Raw genomic sequence first — 20,510 nt, 5'->3', positions numbered from 1 at the left:
ATGTCAGGTGCCATGGCTGTTTTCTCTTTCTGTCCCCCGGACTTTCTTTTCTGGTCCCATGCTGAAAGATTCAGTCTATGAAGACACACAGGGAGCAACATTGACGTTTTTTTTTTTTCTCATTCCCTGTGCTTTTTTGCATTGTACTCCTTAGAGATAACCTAACTTCTTCCTAGTTTTAGGTATTTACAAACACTGGGCTTCTCTGCTAGCTCAGCAGTAAATAATCTGCCTGTGATGCAGGAGATGGAGGAGACACGCGTTTGATCCCTGGGTTGGGAAGATTCCCTGGAGAAGGAAATGGTAACCCACTTAAGTGTTCTTGCTGCGAAAATCCCGTGGATGGAGGAGCCTGGTGGGCTACAGTCTGTGGGGTCGCAAAGAGTTGGACACGATTTAGCAACTGAGCATGCACATAACTATGTACATTTCCAATGATATATTATAATTAAGAAATTAATAATCATACTAAGTCTGAAAAAAAGAAGAGAATTATGTTTATGTTGTGCAGTGCAAAAGTTATTGATGGAATTAAGATGGTTTGGAAGTTTAACATAAGAATAATTGGTTCTTTATAAAAGATATAAGGGTAAAGATGTAAAGATTAGGTTAATGTTTTTATGAAAGAAAAAGAGTAGTCAAAGTAATTAATGGACATAATTTCTTGTGAGTTAGTATACTTTGAAAAATGTCATGAATTAAATAGAAGAGCCTGCAGAGAGATCTTCAAACATTCATTTTAAACTGAACTTTATAATGTAATTGTCTATGCTATATTTGAATCATTTTTACTCAGACTTTAATATGGTTCTTGAATATAGCTTTGGGTTGAATTTAATTCTAGAAATGCTTGGTGAAAATAAGAATGTGGAAGGAACTGTGTTAGGTGCTGGGAAGACAAAAATGAATATGCTTTGTATCCTTCCGTAATGGGTCTCATAATCTGGCTGGGGAAGTAACAGCCATGCATAAAACGTAAAACACACACTAAATTGTTCGGTATTAGCACTTATGAGCTGCACTAGTTTTATGAACAGTACTTTAGGTACAGTAAATTGTGTCTGACTCTTGGGACCCCATGGACTGTAGCCTACCAGGCTCCTCTGTCTATGGGATTTGCCAGGTAGGAATACAGGAGTGGGTTGCCATTTCCTTCTCCAGGGGATCTTCCCAACCCAGGGATTGAACCTGGGTCTCCTGCATTGCAGGTGGATTCTTTACTGCTGTGAGACACCAGGGAAACCCGAGAACCTCCCTACCCCTTCCTTTATTTTCCATGCCAGACCTGGGTAATGACACAGCATCTCACTAAATAGTGACTGCCATTTGTGGGCAAGATATTAAGGTCATGGGGAAGCAGAAGTGGTACTGTTTTATTTTAAAAAATCTCCCCTGTGTAATTCCCCTAATTCTTTTCCATGGTGGAGAAAAAAAAATGCTCTAAAAGATGAATGTATTTTTTTTTTTTTTTAGTTCTAAAATCCCGTAATTGCATGTGTCACTCTGAATAAATGTTACAAGGCATCAGAGATTTTAGATCCAAATACTGTTGATGCAGTAAAATGAATTGCCATTAAAAATAAGCCTATTCTTGGACAGCAAACTTCCAAATAAGGTAGAATTTGAGATTCAACTAAGATTTACAAAGCAAAGATTATTAAAAGTATTTATTAAAGTGAATCAATGTCTGGAGGTGTACATAAATCCAGTAACATTCAGACTGAAGTTAAATCTGTCTGAAATATTAACATTCCATTTATGCTTGATCCTTTTAGCTTTTTCTACACATGAAAACTTACAGTAATCTGTTCCAGAGAGATCTATTTGCCCAGTATTGTCTCTGGAGAACAGTAGAAAATAGAACTCGCAGCATTTTGGTCTCATCTGTGCTTTGTGTGCAGTGGCACTGCTGCTGTCTTCAGTCAGGAAACATGAAATCAGACCAATCTTCTCATTAAATGTACACAAATCAAAGAGCTTGTGTGCTTCTCAAAAACCTTAAAGCAAAATGTACCCAGTTTAAATACTGAAGATACTTATTTCAATCGTAATTAATATGTAGTGAAAGCAAGAGCTGATTTGTGAAAGCAACAGCAATAACAAAAACAAAGAGAAATTACATAGGAGTAAGGTAAATAAAAGTTTATAGAACTACTCCAAAGAAGTCTCTGAAACCAACTGAGAGTATAAAAGAAGAGTTAAACATAAGAAAATGTATACCTTCTGTTTTGATAGAATTACTAATTTTTAAAAAATGAAAATTTATCTGCATTTATGAATCCTTATAAAAATAACAATGGTATTTTCTGGAACTAGGTAAGCTAATGTAAAATTTTGAGAAAATTAAATAATTACATTAATAATCAAGATAATTTAGAAAAATGAGATAATTAATATGGCCTAACTCTAGTATTAATAGATTATCAAATGTATTATAAAACTTCATTGATTATACTGGTGTGACATTGGCACTAGAGATAGATCAGTATCACATAATGGTGGTTTAGGAGATAGACTCAAAGGCAGATGTTCAATTCGTGTATAATAGTTCCCGACCACCACAAGGGAAAATAGATTGCTCAGTAACTTGTACTGAATCAACTAATTCTCTGGCCATCTGGAGAAAGCAAAGGAAGCAGCATATTTACATTACTCATTTAAAGAATCAAATCTCACGTGAATGAGATTTAAAAGTAAAGATGAATCTGACATAGATTCTCAATCAGGGAAGAATACTGGAGTGGGTAGCAATTCCCTTCTCCAGGGAATCTTACCGACCCAGAGCTCAAACCTGGGTCTCCCACGTTGCAGGCAGATTCTTTACTGTCTGAGCTGCCAAAGAAGCCCAAAAACAAACCTTGTTGGAGGAAATTTAATAATACTCATCTACATTAAAATGGACATGTTTTCTGACCAGCTATTCCACTCTAAGAATTTATAATATAGATACATGTGTACATGTGTGCAAAGTTTTTTTAATAAGAATATTTATTGTGGCATTATTTGTAGTAAGAAGAATGTGGCAGCAAACTAAATGCTTACATGGCAATCATTAGTGTTTTTTGCCCCCTTCTGGTAATTCTGGGATTGTATTTATTGGTGCTTTTGTAGTTGGATTGACTCATGTAATGGTTTTGGCCAAGGAGTTGTAAGTAGAGGTTTCACATGTGATTTCTGGACCAAGCATTTAATTGCTGGTGAGGCATCTTATAGAACACTCTCTCAGGCACTATGACCTGTGATATTTGAGATGGTGGTTGCTCAGTTAGCACAACTCCCAGACTGGCTGTGCTGAGCAGAGGCCCCCCCAACATATGAGGCATGAATAAAAATTAAACCTTTTCTTTTTCCAGCTTATGTAATTTTAACGTTGTTACTACAGGTTAATTTAGTCTGTCCTGACAATACAATCCTTATCAATAGATCCTAAGTAAATAAATTATAATATTTTGAAACTGTGTAGTTCTATGTAGGGATTAAAAACAACTTGGTGAGATTCCTAATGTGTTGCCAAGGAATTATGTACAGTTTTCCATGAATATGACAAATATATTACACAAGTATTCATTTTTTTTCCTTTACATATATTAGCACATTATGCATACTTTTGGTAAAACTAGTATATTTTCACCTCTTTATATCTTCTCTCTTCCATTTATCACTCAGTTAAAGCAGATTATATGGTCTTTAGTTTTATAGCTTTAAGTGTATAACGTATTCTAATATGTGTGGCCCCTGGAATCAGGATATCTGTATTTGAATCTGTCTTCACCATCTACAGACTAATGTATTCTGAACAAGTTTTTTAAAGTCTGTGTTACATTATCTATGCTGCTGCTGCTAAGTCACTTCAGTCGTGTCTGACTCTGTGCGACCCCCATAGACGGCAGCCCATCAGGCTCCCCCGTCCCTGGGATTCCTCAGGCAAGAACACTGGAGTGGGTTGCCATTTCCTTCTCCAATGCAAGAAAGTGAAAAGTGAAAGTGAAGTCACTTAGTCGCGTCCGACTCTTCACGACCCCATGAACTGCAGCCTACCAGGCTCCTCCATCCATGGGATTTGCCAGGCAAGAGTACTGGAGTGGGTTGCCATTGCCTTCTCCGTACATTATCTATAATATGGAGATAATAAATGGCTTTTCACTTGGGTTATTATGAAGAATTTTATGAGATAATTTTATGAGATAATTATGTGAGATAATTATGAAGAATTTTATGAGATAATGCCATGTATTCTATACAATGCCTGGCACATAGTATGCAGTCAGTAAATGTTAGTTAATACTATTACTATTAGATTTAAAACTATCTTTTGACTCATGGCTATAAAAGATGAGAAAATTGAAGTATTCACACTATCTTCCTAGTTTTACCTATTTTCTAACCAACTTTTGTTAAATAAATTAATTTTACATTGACAAGTTTTAAAATATTTACATTCAATTCTATAACCATACTTAATAAGTTGTTTTCATCTTCTTCCTACAGTCATGTGGATTCTGTGCTCACTGCAAGTTCTTTTGCTACAGTTTTTCCATTTATTTTTTAGTTGTCTGTTTCTTTTAAAAAAAGATTCATTTCCTGAAAATTTTGTTGTTGTCTCTGTATTTAGACTCTTGAAAAAACAGTTTGGTTGATTGCAAAGTATTGAGGTTTTGTTTTCTTTTCTTTGAAAACCTTTTAGGCATTTCACTGTTTTGTAGTGCTGAATGTTTTAGTGGAACAGTCTGAGACCAGTTTAATTCTTTTCTCATTTTTAAATGGTTTGGTATTTTTATCTGGTTGCCCAAATGATTCATTTTCTTGGAATCTACTTTATTAGGATATATCTCAGTGTTAGTCCTGGACTATGGTATCTTCTTTTTAGCCGTACATCAATGTTTTTTCTGGAAAGTTTTTTGAGTTGCAGTTGACTTGGCTGGAAGTTAGGAAAGAGACTGTTGTGGGCATTTTCCCTTTGAGTTGGCTAGCTGACTCACTAGAGAAAATATTTTGATTGTTTTTGTAGTCTTTGAAAAATCTTGGAAAATTGTGAAGCATAGGTAACAGGATGTTTCTAATTAATGTTTGTAGATGTCCAACATTGGTACTTTCAAAAATTTCATGTGGACAACACTTGCTAGTAAATTAATTTTAATCCCCATTTGAATAACAGTGTAATGAATTACTATTTTCAAGATAGAACATTTAATAAGTGAAAGTCCATTATAGGCTTGTAAATATCATACATACATATGTACATAATGATATTTACTTTTCAAATTTATGAAACTGTCAAAATCAGATATCATTATTTAAAATCATCAAATAGTTTATTTGAACTCCATCACATATAATAATGTGATACTCTGCATTCTCTTTCTACATAGACAAATCATGGATTTCCTGTTGCTAGTAATCAGGTGCATCATCAAACTGCACCTGAAATAGAGATTAGGGAAGCTCAAGACAGCAGAACCAATACTTGAGTAGAAACTTGTTAGAGGTGATGGTATTAAAGACAAGAACAGGTAGTTTATAAATATAAGTGAAAATGAAAGTGTTAGTCACTCAGTTGTGTCTGAGTTTTTGCAACCTCATGGACTGTAGCCCAGCAGGCTCCTCTGTCCCTGGGATTTCCTATGCAAGAATTTTGGAGTAGGTTGCCATTTCCTTCTCTGGGGGATCTTCCCAACTCTGGGGTGGAACCTGGGTCTCTTACACTGCAGGCTGATTCTTTACTGTCTGAGCCATCAGGTACCAGTTTGACTTAATTTTAGCTAAAAATAAGCCTATGGGTGCATTCTGAGGTTAAGAGCACGACCAGCTACATAACCCAGTACAAGATGGAAATGCAGGACCCTGTGTTTAAAATTATTAAGAATTTCAAGGTGGTGGCTGCAGAGTATTAAACCAGCTCTGGGGCCCTTCTGAGCACAGGGACCTGTGCTACTGCCCATGTGTATACTCCTCAGGCTGGGCTCCCTAGGAGGCAGAAATGGTGGTACTGTTAATTAAAACAGAAAGTTCAAAATGGCAATCTGAGTTTTCTTTTTTTTTCTCTGAGAAGATAATACACTTTTAACTTTGAACATCTAAGTTCAAGATCCTAGCGTCAAAGAGAAATATGGACTTAGAACTTAAGAGAGTTTAAGCTTATGCTTTGAGTTATCTGCTCAAAGGTTTCTGTGTCTCAATTTTTTTTCACCAATAACATAAGGATAATAATTGTGTGTCTGCATCATAGGGTGAGTGTGAAGATTAAATGAGTTAATACATATGAAGTGCTTAAAAGAATGTCTGGCACATAGCAAATGCTCCTTAGGTTTTGGTTATCCTTGTGGTTGTTGCCATTGTTGTTATGGTGACTTGAAGTCATGATAATATATGAAATTCCATCCATGAATAGAAGAGTCTTAAGTTCTTTGGACAAAGTTTGGAGTTGAAAGAAGTGATTGTGAACGAGATAGATAAATGAATAGTTTTAAAGTGTGAGAATAATTAGGGAGATTACTGTGTCATGGAAATCAAGGGAGGAAAGAGCAGCAATTCAGTTGTTAAAGAACTTTTTTCTTTGAATGGTTTTAATTTGGAGTCGTTAGGACAGAAGCCTGATTATGTGAAATTAAGAGGTGGGAAGAATGTAGAGGTAGTGGGTGTAGACTTTTCTATTAATAAGTTTAGAAATGAAAGAGGAGTGGTAGATTGATAGAATGAAAGATCAATTTAGGGATATTCTCTCCCAGTGAGAATTCTTTCACTTCTGAGAAGAGTGTTCGTTCATCCCAAGGCCTGAACTATGCCGTCACTCACTGTTTACTGCATGGATGATGATTTATCTCATTTCACCCTCATAACAACCTTGCATTATTAGAATCATTTTTGACGTGAGGAAACCCAGACAAACACTGAGTCATCCCTCCAGCTTCACTTTGCACCACTTTGAATTTCTTTATATTCTTGAATAATACCTTCTGACTAAATACCACTTTTCAGTAAATGTTATTTCATTCATTTTTAATGGCCCAGAGATTCATGGAACTCTTTAAGTGATGAGACAGTTTAAACCCAAATTTAATTGGCTCCAAGATGATATACTTTTACTACTCAAGGAATTGGTAAGATGGGAATAGTGCTGGGGAAAATTGCCAAGGGAGACAAGGATATAAGTGTCTTGTTGAAATGATAGATGAAATGATATCTGAGCTGAGCAGTTCAGCGGTGGAGGAGGACAACATAAGATGAGAAAATGATGCTTCTGTCCATAACCTATATGAAGAAAGATGCGAATAAAAAACACATGAGAGGTATTGAGGTACTGCTGCTGCTGCTGCTAAGTCACGTCAGTCATGTCCGACTCTGTGCGATCCCATAGACGGCAGCCCACCAGGCTCCACCGTCCCTGGGATTCTTGAGGCAAGAACACTGGAGTGGGTTGCCATTTCCGTCTCCAATGCATGAAAGTGAAAAAGTGACAGTGAAGTCACTCAGTCGTGTCTGACTCTTCGTGACCCCATGGACTGCAGCCTACCAGGCTCCTCTGTCCATGGGACTTTCCAGGAAAGAGTACTGGAGTGGGTGCCATTGCCTTCTCCGATTGAGGGACTAGATTGGGAAATGAATGAAAATCTGTTCAGTGACAATAGGGGGACGTGAAACAGGTTGAAAGGCAGTAGGTTTTTGTTGAAGAGGCTACATCAGAATTTGAGGTCTGACTGGAAGCTATTTCACCTCTATAGTGAAGGTGTTATTTAGTGGCTAAGTGGTTTCTGACTCTTTTTGACCCAGTGGACAGAAGAGTTCTCTGTCCTTCACTACCTCCCGAAGTTTGCTCAAACTCATGTCCATTGAGTCAGTGATGCTATACAACCATCACATCCTGTCACCCACTTCTCCTTCTGCTGTCTATCTTTCCCAGCATCAGGGTCTTTTCCAGTGAGTCAGTTCTTCACATCAGGTGGCCAAAGGATTGGAGCTTCAGCTTTAGCGTCTGTCCTTCTAATGAATATTCAGGGTTGATTTCCTTTGGGAATTAACTGGTTTGGTCTCCTTGCTGTCCAAGGGACTCTCAAGAATCTTCTCCAGCACCACAATTAGAAAGCATCAATTCTACAGCACTCAGCCTTCTTTATGTTCCAAGTCTCGCATCCATACCTGACTACTGGAAAAACTATAGCTTTGAATACATAGACCTTTGTCAGTGATGTAATGTCTCTGCTTTTTAATAAACTGAAGAGGTTTATCATAGGTTTCCTTCCAAGGAGCAAGTGTCTTTTAATTTCATGGCTGCAGTCATGGTCCACAGTGATTTTGGATCCAAGAAAATAAAATCTATCTCTGCTTCTACTTTTTCCTCTTCTATTTGCCATGAAGTAATGGGACCAGATGCCATGATCTTAGTTTTTTGAATGTTGAGTTTCAAGCCAGCTTTTTCACTCTCCTATTTTACCCTCATCAAGAGGCTCTTGAGTTCCTCTTCACTTTCTGCCATTAGAGTGGTATCATCTGCATATCTGAGGCTGTTGATAATGTCTGCTGACAATCTTGATTCCAGCTTGGGATTCATCCAGCCTGACATTTCGCATAATGTACTCTTCATAGAAGTTAAATAAACAGAGTGACAATATATAGCCTTGTCTTACTCTTTTCCCAATTTTGAACAAGTCAGTTGTTCCATGTCCAGTTCTAGCTGTTGCTGCTTGACCCATGTCTAGATTTCTCAGGAGACGGTAAGTGGTCTGGTATTTCCATCTCTTTAAGAATTTTCCACAATTTGTTGTGATCCACACAGTCAAAGGCTTTAGCATAGTCAGTGAAGCTGAAGTAGGTGTTTTTCTGGAATTCTCTTGCTTTTACCAGGATCCAGCAAATGTTGGCAATTTGATCTCTGGTTCCTCTGTCTCTTTGAAGCCCAGCTTGTACATCTGAAAGTTCTTGATTCACATACTGCTGAAACCTAGCTTGAAGGATTTTGAGCATAACCTTGCTAGCATATGAAATGAGTGCAATTGTACAGTAGTTTAAACATTCTTTGGCATTGTCCTTCTTTGTGATTGAAATGAAAACGGAACTTTTCCAGTCCCATGGCCACTGATGAGTTTTCCAAATTTGCTGACATATTGAGTTTAGCACTTTAAAAGCATCATCTTTTAGGATTTTGAATCTCTCAGCTGGAATTCCATCACTTCCACTAGCTTTGCTTGTAGTAATGCTTCCTAAGGCCCACTTGACTTCACACTCCAGGATGTCTGGCTCTAGGTGAGTGACTACCTAGAACATCATGAAGAGCACCATGGAAAAGCAGAGTGTAAGAGGTGAATGTCACAGACATTGAAAGAGGGGAGGTGTGATTGTGATTGTCACATGATTGTAAAGTGTGTTGTTGATTGTTTTCTTCTTAGTCAATGAGAAGGATGGCATTGGAAAAGTAGTGGCTTCTATTAGAATACCTGTCAAATAATATCAAATTCTGGAAGAATTGAATTTAAAAGGTTGGAAGAGATTAAGATTCTTGACTTTTAAGGCAGAAACATTTATATTAAAGTACTAGTCCTGACTGTGGTGTGCTTTGTTGCTCAGTAGTGTCTGACTCTTTGTGACCCTATGGACCATAGCCCGTCAAGCTCCTCTGTCCATGGGGCTTCTCCAGGCAATAATACTGGAGTGGATTGCCATGCCCTCCTCCAGGGTATCTTCCTGACCCAGGGATCGAACCCAGGGTTCCTGCATTGCGGGTGGATTCTTTACCATCTGAGCCACCAGGGAAGTTCTAGTCCTGACAATTGCTAGCTATGTGACTTGAGCTCTTTTTCCTTCATCTTTAAACTTGGTGAACCTATTGTATGAAACTTGATGGGGAATAAATGAGGTATAGCATGTAAACATATAAAGAGTAAATTTTCAGTATTTTCTATGATGAGAGACAGCATTGCATTTTTATGGTTAAGAGTTTAGGTTGTGACAGCAAATGTCTTTGACTTGGTATCTTCTCAGCATGTACAATCTACATTCAATGAACTCATCTTTTAATGGGAATCATATTAGTATGTATTTAATAAGGATGCTCTGAAAAGAAAAGCATGTGAAATTATTTAGTACAGTGCCTGGCAAAGAAGAGGTACTTAATAAGTGCAAAAATGTTAGCTCTTATTCTTAATAATAAATAAAAGTAATCAGTGATACAAGGCAGACTCAATACTGGTAATTTTATTTGGACTCCTTAGTTTGTGTTTCATCAGCCTATAAGCTGGCTTTAACTAATGTAAGTATTAGAATTCATTTTTTAACAGCAAATTTTTTTAATTATCCTTTTGACTTTTAGTTCATTGGAAATCCTGGGATTCAGAAGTGTGGATTAAAAGTAATATCGTCTATAACACATTTTCCTGATGCATTAGAGGTGTTATCCCTCGAAGGTGCTATTGATTTGGTGCTTCATACACTGCAGATGTATCCAGATGACCAAGGTTGGTACAACTGAAGTCAGGATTTAGATTTTTATAGGCCTTTAGCTATTAGTTGGACATGTTTAATTTTTTTCTTCAGTTTTGAGATTTAAAACAGTATGTTTTATTTATTTATTTTTTTCTTGTATTTTTCTAGAAATTCAGTGTCTGGGTTTAAGTCTTATAGGATGTTTGATTACAAAGAAGAATTTATGCACAGGAACTGGGCATCTGCTGGCAAAAATTCTGGTTTCCACCCTACAACGATTTAAGGATATTGGTGAAGTACAGATAAAAGTATGTACGTTATCTTGAAGGGAATTGAGATCTTGTACAGATTTCTCTTTCAGAGCACCTGGTGTAATGCCTACTTAGCATTAATAGGTATATTCTAGTTAATTGAAAACCATTTATCATTTCATAGTATGTTTGTTATAGTAGATGAAGAGAACTGGGTTGAATTTCAAAATATTGTATGTTTCATTACTAAATCTCTAAAATTGGTACGTTTGTCGTTTATCTTTTCTGTGAAAAAGCAGAGCATGTGCTAAAGAAATTTCAGCTAGCTGAGCTTTATTTTCTTTGTTGTTGTTCAGTTACTCAGTCATGTCCAACTCTTTGTGACCCCGTGGACTTGGACTTAAGCACACCAGGCTTCCCAGTCCTTCACTGTCTCTTGGAGTTTGCCCAAACTCAGGCCCATTGAGTCCGTGATGCCATCCAACCATCTCATCTTCTGTCACCCCCTTCTCCTCCTGCCCTCAATCTTTGCCAGCATCGGGGTCTTTTCCAAAGAGTCAGCTCTTTGCATCAGGTGGTCAAAGTATTGGAGCTTCAGCTTCAGCATCAGTCCTTCCAATGAATATTCAGGGTTGATTTTTTTAGGATTGACTGGTTTGATCCCCTTCCTGCCCAAGGGACTTTTATTTGCTTAGATTTTAGATAAATAAAAGTTACAATTATTATTAAGTTTGTCATTCTTTTTGTTTTATTTGAGCTGCTTCCTTAGTAATTTTTCCCCTTAATTTTGTTCTTGCATTGAAACAATATTTTAAACATTCATCATTAAGCAAAATTTAAAATGCAATCTATATTAGCTGTCTATGAGGAATCCAAGATACTGGTTTAGGATTAATTCAGGGAAGATGAAGAAGTAAATTGTTTCAGAGTACTTTTATTTTAATGTTTACAAAACAAGTATTTTTTTTTTTTTTAAGAATTTCTGCCTTGGTTGTAGTGTTTTTGGTAATGAAATTTACAACTGTCATAAACCATACTCAGCAAATATTTTCAAAAATGGCAGCATTGACCAGGAGTGAAAATGTCTAAGCTCTGATCTTTGCACAAATATTATTAGTAAATGGGAAAATGCATGTAAGATTTCAAATTATAAAGTGCTGAACATATAGCATTCTTAGATTAGAACCAACAATGGGTTTTATATATCTGCTTTCTGTAATGTGCCTGAACCTAGGTTGACTAAAGCCAAGACAGAATTGATTGTAAGTAATCCGAGGTAAAGTAAATTATTTTGTGCAGGTATGAAGCTCTCAGTATTTATTCATCTAGACATAAATTTTAAGATTTTTATATAGAGGTTGTAAACTGTTGACCAGTGGGCTAAATTTTGCCTGCCAACATACTTTATTTGACCAGTTCAGTGCTTGTAAGTTTTGAGCTTGAATTATATGCCTTCTCTGTGTTTGTATTATCTGCTTTGCTGCTGCATTTGTTTGCAGGGACTTATGCTCTAGAGGTGGGTGGACCACATGCCCCTTAGACTAGGATAGGTTAAGACTGCTTTTCTTGTCAAATGTCAGGAAGCATTTATAGAAACTTAGTGTCTTGAGCTCAAAATAATAATTTTTAACATTTAGATGATCTCATTAATATATTTTGGAAAGATAACAATTTTTAAAGTAAAACTGATCTCTAGTGTATGTACCCAAGGTATTTAATAGGCAAGTCTAAAGTTCATTCTTTCTTTAAAACATCACATAAATAGAGCCTAGACAACTCTTTGAGTGGTTCGAAAAAGTAATGGTGTGAAAAAGTAATGGTGTGTTCGATCAGTTCCTTATAAACGATTTGCTAAAAGGATGTAAACCTCAGAGTGTCTTTAGAGCTTTTCTAAAATATACTCAAGATGAACACAGTCTAGGAGCTCACATTTGTCTGAGATTAAAATTTCAGAAGATAGCACAAAAAATTGTTGGGGGAAGTGCTAGGCTCTCGATAGAACCTGATCTGCAGTCTTGTATTAAAGAACTCAAGTCACTGATCTATTTGTGTTTGTGGCACTGCTAACTCTACTATCTCCTGATTAATATCTAACTTCCAACCTGTAGGTATGGCTTTAGGCAAGGCATCTTTAAAAGCCAAATTTTGGTAAATTAGGTGTTTTAGGTTTTTTCCTGTTTGGCTAGATAAGAGATTAGCATCTTAATCTCTGTGTGCATCTTCTTATTTCTTAGTAATGAGAGAGAAAGGTGTATTTATTACATTGTTTCCAAGTTTATAGCTTTAAAGTACAAGCCCAATAAATGTATCTACTTAGCTAAGTGAACACCCCAAGTTTTAAGTTCGGTATACAGTCTCTCTTTTATATGATTTGTTTGTTCTTTTTTGTCCATAATTACCTTGTTATTATTATTTTTGGTCACACTTTCAGGGATTTCAGACAGTCTTGACAATACTGGAATTGTCAATGTCTTTTTCCAACCTACTGGTGCGTCACTGCTTTGATTCAGTAATATTCCATCAGTTGTCCTCCAGTATCATGGAGCAAAAGGATCAACAGGTACAATGTTTTTTACCTGTATTCTAACTGTTACACATTTCACTGACTCTAATCCTCACTTCCATTCTTTTTAGTTTCTAAACCTTTGTTGCAAGTGCTTTGCAAAACTGGCTATTGATAATGAGTTAAAAAGTGTGATGCTGGAGAGAGCATGTGATCAGAATAACAGCATCATGGTTGAATGCCTGCTTCTGTTGGGAGCAGATGCCAATCGAGCAAAAGAAGCAACTTCTTTGATTTGTCAGGTAAATATTCAGAGATTCACTTTTGTCTTTTTTTCTATGACTGTGCTATTGTATAGCTCTTACCTACATCGTATGATTCTTCACTATAGAATTTATCAGTTTATGGCACAATTGCTTGTAATTTTGTAGTAGGATTTAGATTCATAGAGTTTCAGAAATAGGGTATTTCTTTAGGTATTATTGTCTAATGATTCCCTTACATGTTTACCTACTTTGTTAAGATGATAAATAACTTTTAAATGTGTCTCCTACTGTGCATCTCTGTGCGAATCACTCTCCAGGGACACACCACCCAGTTATGTTTTGTTTTGATTCATCTTTTATGTATTTTCTTTCTGTTTTCAACTTCTCTGTCTAGAAAGTTCTGCCCTCAGGGCTACCACAGGTGGCCTCGTAGGCTGTGCACTGCACACTCTAGGGCCTGTTCACATTGACAGCACTGCTACGGGCCACCCAGCAGGTGAGTGGCACTGGGCTTGTGCCTTCCTTCTCTCCCTTCCCTCATGCAGTACGCAAACACATCCATCTAATTCTTCTGCTCTGCCTTCAAAATATAAGCCAAATTATTTGTCCTCAATAAAGCTCTTCCCACACTTCCTGACCTCCATACAAACTAAAGATTTACTTGCTGTGTAAGTCCATAACAATTTTTGTACACTTCTTTATAGTTTCTGAGTTGTGTGAAGGTAGAGATGTACAGTGTTCATCTGTGTACCATTCAGAATGTCTAACTCACTGTTGTACATACAGTAGGAATTCAACTAAGTATCAGAGTGCATTACATGTCGTTTCTAGTTTGTCTTCACTGTATAAATTTTAGAGTTTGCAGTAGTATTCAGGGAGCCCTATGTGTATTTTCTAAATAATAATATTTCCAACAAAGCAATTATGTAGTGATTTAATATGCATTATTGACTGGATGAAGCAATCTGGAATCAAGATTGCCGAGAGAAATACCAATAAATTTAGATATGCAGATGACATCACCCTTATGGCAGAAAGCAAAGAAGAACTAAAGAGCCTCTTGATGAAAGGGAAAGAGGAGAGTGAAAAAGTTGGCTTAAAGCTCAACATTCAGAAAACTAAGATCATGGCATCTGGCCCATCACTTCATGGTGAATAGATGGGGAAACAATGGAAACAGTGAGAGACTTTCTTTTTTGGGGCTCCAAAATCACTGCAGATGGTGACGCAGCCATGAAATTAAAAGATGCTTGCTCCTTGGAAGAAAGCTATGACCAACTTAGACAGCATATTAAAAAGCAGAAACATTACTTTGCCAACAAAGGTCCATCTAGTCAAAGGTATGGTTTTTCCAGTAGTCATATATAGATGTGAGAGTTGGACTATCATGAAAGCTGAGCACCAAAGAATTGATGCATTTGAACTGTGATGTTGGGGAGGACTCTTGAGAGTCCCTTGGAGATCCAACCAGTCCATCCTAAAGGAGATCAGTCCTGAATACTCATTGGAAGGACTGATGCTGAAGCTGAAACTCCAGTACTTTGGCCACCTGATGTGAAAAGTTGACTCATTGGAGAAGACCCTGATGCTGGGAAAGGTTGAAGGTGGGAGAGGAAGGGGACCACAGAGAATGAGATGGTTGGATGGCATCACCAACTCAATGAACACGAGTTTGAGTAAGCTCTGGGAGTTGGTAATAGGGAGGCCCGGTGTGCTGCAGTCCATGGAGTTGCCAAGAGTCGGACACGACCGAGTAACTGAACTGAACTGAACTGAATATGCATTATTAAACAACCAGCAGAGTGCTGTGTTTTTCAATAATTTACTTCTAAAGCCTCACTTTATTTAATTTCCCGCTCACCTATGGGTTCAAATCAATTTGTCAACCGTAAGATTAAGGTAGTACTACTTAGCAATCTACATAAAAAGAAATTGAACCTGTAACTCATTTTCATGCACAGTTAACTTATTCATTAAAACCAAATACATAATCAAATTATTTAAATTTAGTCAAATCAGATCTTTAAAGAATTTATCCTGGTTGTCAGAGATTATTTATATCTAACAAATAATAAACATTAATTTTTGTGGGTAGACTGTTTGAACACACCTTATTTTGTACAAAGTAGCATAGTCAAGACTTATCCAGGTACCAATGTTGCATTATTAAGGGAAGAGTTAATCTTATTAGACTTTTGGAGGATTAATATTGGTTATGAAGAATGCATGAATAGAGACATGAAAATAAGACTTATCAGGTCATAGTGGGAAGAGCAAGTATAATGAATTCTGAATAAAAATAATAGCAAGCTCTTCTGTGGTGTTCATTGCCACCTGGGCCCTGCTCTGAGTCCTTTACTTAATAAAATCCTGACAACAACCTTAGGAGTACTCCCAATATTATCTTATTAGGCATGTAGGAATTGAGAGACAGAAAGGTTAAGTAACTTGCCTGAGGACAAACTCTAACTTTCCAGGTAAGTAGTGGAAAATCTGCCTCCCTTGTGCCTGCTTTAATCTCTTGTTTACATAACAGATTCATGGTAGTGGTGGTGGTAGGGGATAGGGTTATACATTCATTCTTGAATGCTAGCTTAAAGTACTTGGCTTTGATTGTGAGCTGCATTGTTTATAAATTAGAATATGAGAGAGAAGATGGGAAAGGATAGTAAATTGCACTTTGATTATATATATTTGAATTATCCCCATTATTAAAATACAGAACTGTGTATGAAAGTGTTGGTCTCTCAGTCATGTCCAACTCTTTGAGACCCCATGGACTATAGCCCTCCAGGGTTACATGGAATTCTCCAGACAAGAATACTGGAGTGGATTTCCATTTCCTTCTCCAGGGGATCTTCCCAATCTAGGGCTGGAACCTTGGTCTCTGACATTGTAGGGAGATTCTTTCACTGTTTGAGCACCAGAGTATCTGAGCAGTATTTTTTTTCCCTCTCATGAATTATTTTCCTAATTTTATTTGATTTCTTTTGTCTGGTATAAAAGACAAATATTTCTCTCTTCATGTCACCATATGTCGGAAATCATCTTGGATAGTTTGGCTTCCCCAAGGAAAATTCTGCTATAAAATCTATTGAGCATCTTCTCTGTGGAAAGCACAGTGCTAGATAATTAGTAAAGAATATAAAAGGGGTGTCCTGCTTCAAGGTAGTTTCAAAGTGTCAATTGGGAGTTAAGGGAGTAAAACATAAATCACCTTAGTAGAAGGTAGGCAGTAAATACCATAATTTAGAGATAAAAGTTTGCTAGACTCCAAGAGAAGGCATTTGTGATTGAGTTTTTTTGGCCACTCCTTCCCTCCCTTCCCCCCTTCCTTCCTTCCTGTAAAATTTCCTGTGGGCCCTTAGTGGATTTTTTGTTGTTTTTCAGTCACTAAGTTGTGTCTGACTCTTTGCAACCCCATGGACTGTAGCCTGCCAGACTCCAGCAGATTTTAGTAATTCGCTAAGTTAAATATGTTCTGTAGGCATTGTGCTAGGTTACAGAGGTACAAATTGAATTGCAGTAGCATACATGCCTTTCATTCTAGTTAGCAAACAGCTAAACATATCTGGTTCAGTGTGCTAAGTGCTATGTTAAACAAAATGGGATAAACTCCTGAGGAGGAAGCATGTGTAGCCTGGGAGGTTATAGCAAGGACTTAGTGCAAGGGACTTTAAAGCTATTCCTTCAAGAATGAATATTTTTTTTCCTGGATGAAGAAGAAAATTAGACATTGGAGGCGATAGAAATAGCATAAATGAGGTTTGAAAAATTGCATGTTGTATTTGAGGGAGTGTCCTGGAGCAGAAAGGTTTTAGAAGATTTTAAAATAGTACAATGACTTGATTATATCTAAACTAGAAAAGTACTATAGTGGTTCTCGGGAGAACAGATTGAAGATGGGGGTGTTCCTGAAGGCTGGTAGGCATTTAGTTGGTTCCATCAAACCAGAGCACTGTCCCCTCAAACTTCTTGGACACATGTTCAGTTCAGTTCAGTCACTCAGTCGTGCCTGACTCTTGGTGACCCCATGGACTGCAGCACGCCAGGCTCCCCTGTCCATCACCAACTCCTGGAGCTTACTCAAACTCATGTACATCGAGTTGGTTATGCCATCCAACTATCTCATCCTCTGTCATCCCCTTCTCCTCCCGCCTTCAATCTTTCCCAGCATCAGGGTCTTTTCAAATGAGTCAGTTCTTTGCATCAGGTGGCCAAAGTATTGGAGTTTCAGCTTCAGTATCAGTCCTTCCAATGAGTATTCAGGACTGATTTCCTTTAGGATTGACCAGTTGGATCTCCTTGCAGTTTAAGGGATTTTCAAGAGTCTTCTCCAACACCACAGTTCAAAGGCATCAATTCTTTGGTGCTCAGCTTCCTTTATAGCCCAGCTCTCATATCCATACATGACTGCTGGAAAAACCATAGCTTTGACTAGACGGACCTTTGTTGGCAAAGTAATGTTTCTGCTTTTTAATATGCTGTCTAGGTTGGTCATAGCTTTTCTTCCAAGGAGCAAGCATTTTTTAATTTCATGGCTGCAGTCACCATCTGCAGTGATTTTGGAGCCCCCAAATGTGTTGGGACACGCGTTAATTCTGAAGAATTCAGGAATTTCCCTCAACCAACTTTTCCCTCTGATGTGGTACCTTGAATATTAAGATCTTTCCTTCTCTTTATTTAGACTTTTAATGATATATTTCATTTAATCAGTATATTCAAAATATTATTAAATGAGTTTGTGATATATCCAAAATATTCAACATGTGATCAGTATAAGGATTATTAATGAGATATTTTACATTTTAAAATACCAGGTCTTCAAAATCCAGTGATATTTTACTCTTACAGCTCATTCGACGCTTACAGCAAATTTGAAGTGCTTAATAGACCACATCGGGCTTCCCTGGTGGTTCAGACTGTAAAGAATCTGCTTGCAATGCGGGAGACCTGGGTTTGATCCCTGGTTTGGGAAGATCCCCTGGAGAAGGACATGGCAATCCACTCCAGTATTCTTGCCTGGAGAATCCCCATGGACAGGGAAGCCTGGCGGGCTACAGTCCATACGGTTGCAAAGAGTCGGACACAACTGAGTGACTAGGCACACAATAGACCACATTGGATGGTGCCTGCCTCAAGGTTCCACCACTGGCTTCTCTGGTGGTTGGAGGGGTGGAAAGAGACAGATTTTGGCCCACAGGAACCATCACCTCTGATTAATCTCTGCTCCTTCCTTAAAAAAAAAAAAATCACTTCTTTTTAAACTAATTTTAATATTTTTTAACTTTTTTTGGTAAGGAAAATTTTAAACATACACCAAAGTGGAAGGAGTAGTATAATAAATCCCTACGAATCCATCAGTTATCCTCAAGAATTATCAATACATGTCTAATCTTATCTTGTCTGTATCATTCTCAGGTGCCTTCTCCATTTTTTTTAATATGGTAGATTCTTTTTGATTATTTAAATACTATAGCAATATGTACAGTCAATACCAAACTCCCTAATTATCCCTCCTCCCCAGGTAACTGTAAATTTATTCTCTAAGTCTATGAGTCTGTTTCTGTTTTGTAAATAAGTTCATTTGTATTATTTTTTGGGGATTCTGCATATAATGATATCATACAATATTTCTCTTTCTCTGTCCAACTTCCTTCACTCTGTATGACAGTCTCTAGGTCCATTCATGTTACTGCAAATGGCATTATTTTGTTCTTTTTAATGGCTGAGCAATATTCCAAGATACATATGTACCACAGCTTCTATATCCACTTCTCTGTTGATTGACATTTATGTTGCTTGCATGTCTTGACTACTGTAAACAGTGCTGCAATGAACATTGGGGTGCATATATCCTTTCTGACCATGTTTTTCTCTGGGTTTATGCCTAGGAGTGGGATTGCAGGATCATATGGTAGCTTATTTTTAGTTTTTTAAGGAACCTCTACTATTTTCCACAGCGCCTGCACCAATTTACATTCCCACCAACAGTGTAAGAGGGTTCCCTTCTCTCCATACTCTCTCCAGCATTTATTGTTGGTGGATTAAAAAAATATATATATATATTTATTTATTTATTTTTGGCTGCCTTTGTTGCTGCACATGGGCTTTCTCTAGTTACAGCAAGTGGGGGCTACTCTCTAGTTGTGGTGTGTGGACTTATTGTAGTGGTGGCTTCATTTGTTGCAGAGCATGAGCTCTAGGACATGTAGGCTTTAGTACTTGGGGTGCATGGGCTTAGTTGCCCAAGGCATGTGGAATCTTCTGGACCAGGGATCAAACCCACATCCCCTGCCTTGGCAGGTGGATTCCTAACCACTGAACCCCTGAACCACCAGGGAAGTCATCTTCTGTGGATTTTTTTGATGGTAGCCATTCTGACTGTTGAGGTGATACCTCATTGTAGTTTTACTTTGCATTTCTCTATTAGTTTAACATACTGAACATCTTTTCATGTGTCTCTTGACTGTCTGTATGTTTTCTTTGGAGAAATGTCTGTTTAGGTCTTCTGCCCATTTTTCTAAAATTTACAAAAACAGCTCATGAAGCTTAATATCATCAAAACAAACCACTCAGTTAAAAATGGGCAGAAAACCTAAATAGATATATATTTCTTTTTTTAAATCATTAATATTGGGTTGTAAAAGGACCACAAGCTTTGGAATCTGCAGATTTGATTTCAAATCCAAGTGTTTCATTAAGTAGCTCCAAGATTTTGGACAAATCACATATTTTTCCTAAATATTCATCTATAAAATGGGAGTAATACTTTTTATGGCATAGGGTTTTTAAAAAATAATTGGAGATAATGTGTTTACAGAAGGTAACATAGTACCTGACATCATAATTTTATTATTTATGATTTCATTCTTGTAGTTGATGACATCAGATTCCATTGCCTTTCAGAAGCTCTTGCTGAGGTTGGGCCAGTGTGCTATGCTGCAGGTTGCTAAGGCTTCTCTCTGCTTACTGTGGTCACTCTAGTTTTTGTAGCAGTTACCATGTTAACCCACCTTGAGGACATGCTCTGAAAACATAACTTTCAGGGTAAGGTAGAAAACATATATCTTTGTA

At 37.3% G+C, this 20,510-nt stretch overlaps 1 protein-coding gene across 4 annotated transcripts in view; it reads left to right on the top strand.

Annotated features, from left to right (window-relative positions):
• Nucleotides 1–20,510, top strand: part of LRRK2 (leucine rich repeat kinase 2) — a 197,008-nt gene that overhangs the window by 53,031 nt on the left and 123,467 nt on the right. For all 4 annotated transcript variants that reach the window (XM_081594156.1, XM_081594153.1, XM_081594154.1 and 1 more), the window contains exons 15-18: nt 10,301–10,445; nt 10,582–10,721; nt 13,096–13,224; nt 13,299–13,469. In XM_081594156.1, coding sequence (XP_081450282.1) covers nt 10,301–10,445; nt 10,582–10,721; nt 13,096–13,224; nt 13,299–13,469 — 585 coding nt within the window. The remainder of the gene's footprint in view (nt 1–10,300; nt 10,446–10,581; nt 10,722–13,095; nt 13,225–13,298; nt 13,470–20,510) is intronic.

The sequence above is a fragment of the Giraffa tippelskirchi genome, chromosome 4 (assembly GCF_054371585.1).
Source record: "Giraffa tippelskirchi isolate mGirTip1 chromosome 4, T2T-mGirTip1v1.2.pri, whole genome shotgun sequence".
Lineage (NCBI taxonomy): Eukaryota > Metazoa > Chordata > Mammalia > Artiodactyla > Giraffidae > Giraffa > Giraffa tippelskirchi.
The sequence above is the reverse complement of the archived record's forward strand: the minus strand, read 5'-3'. Positions and strand labels throughout refer to the sequence as shown.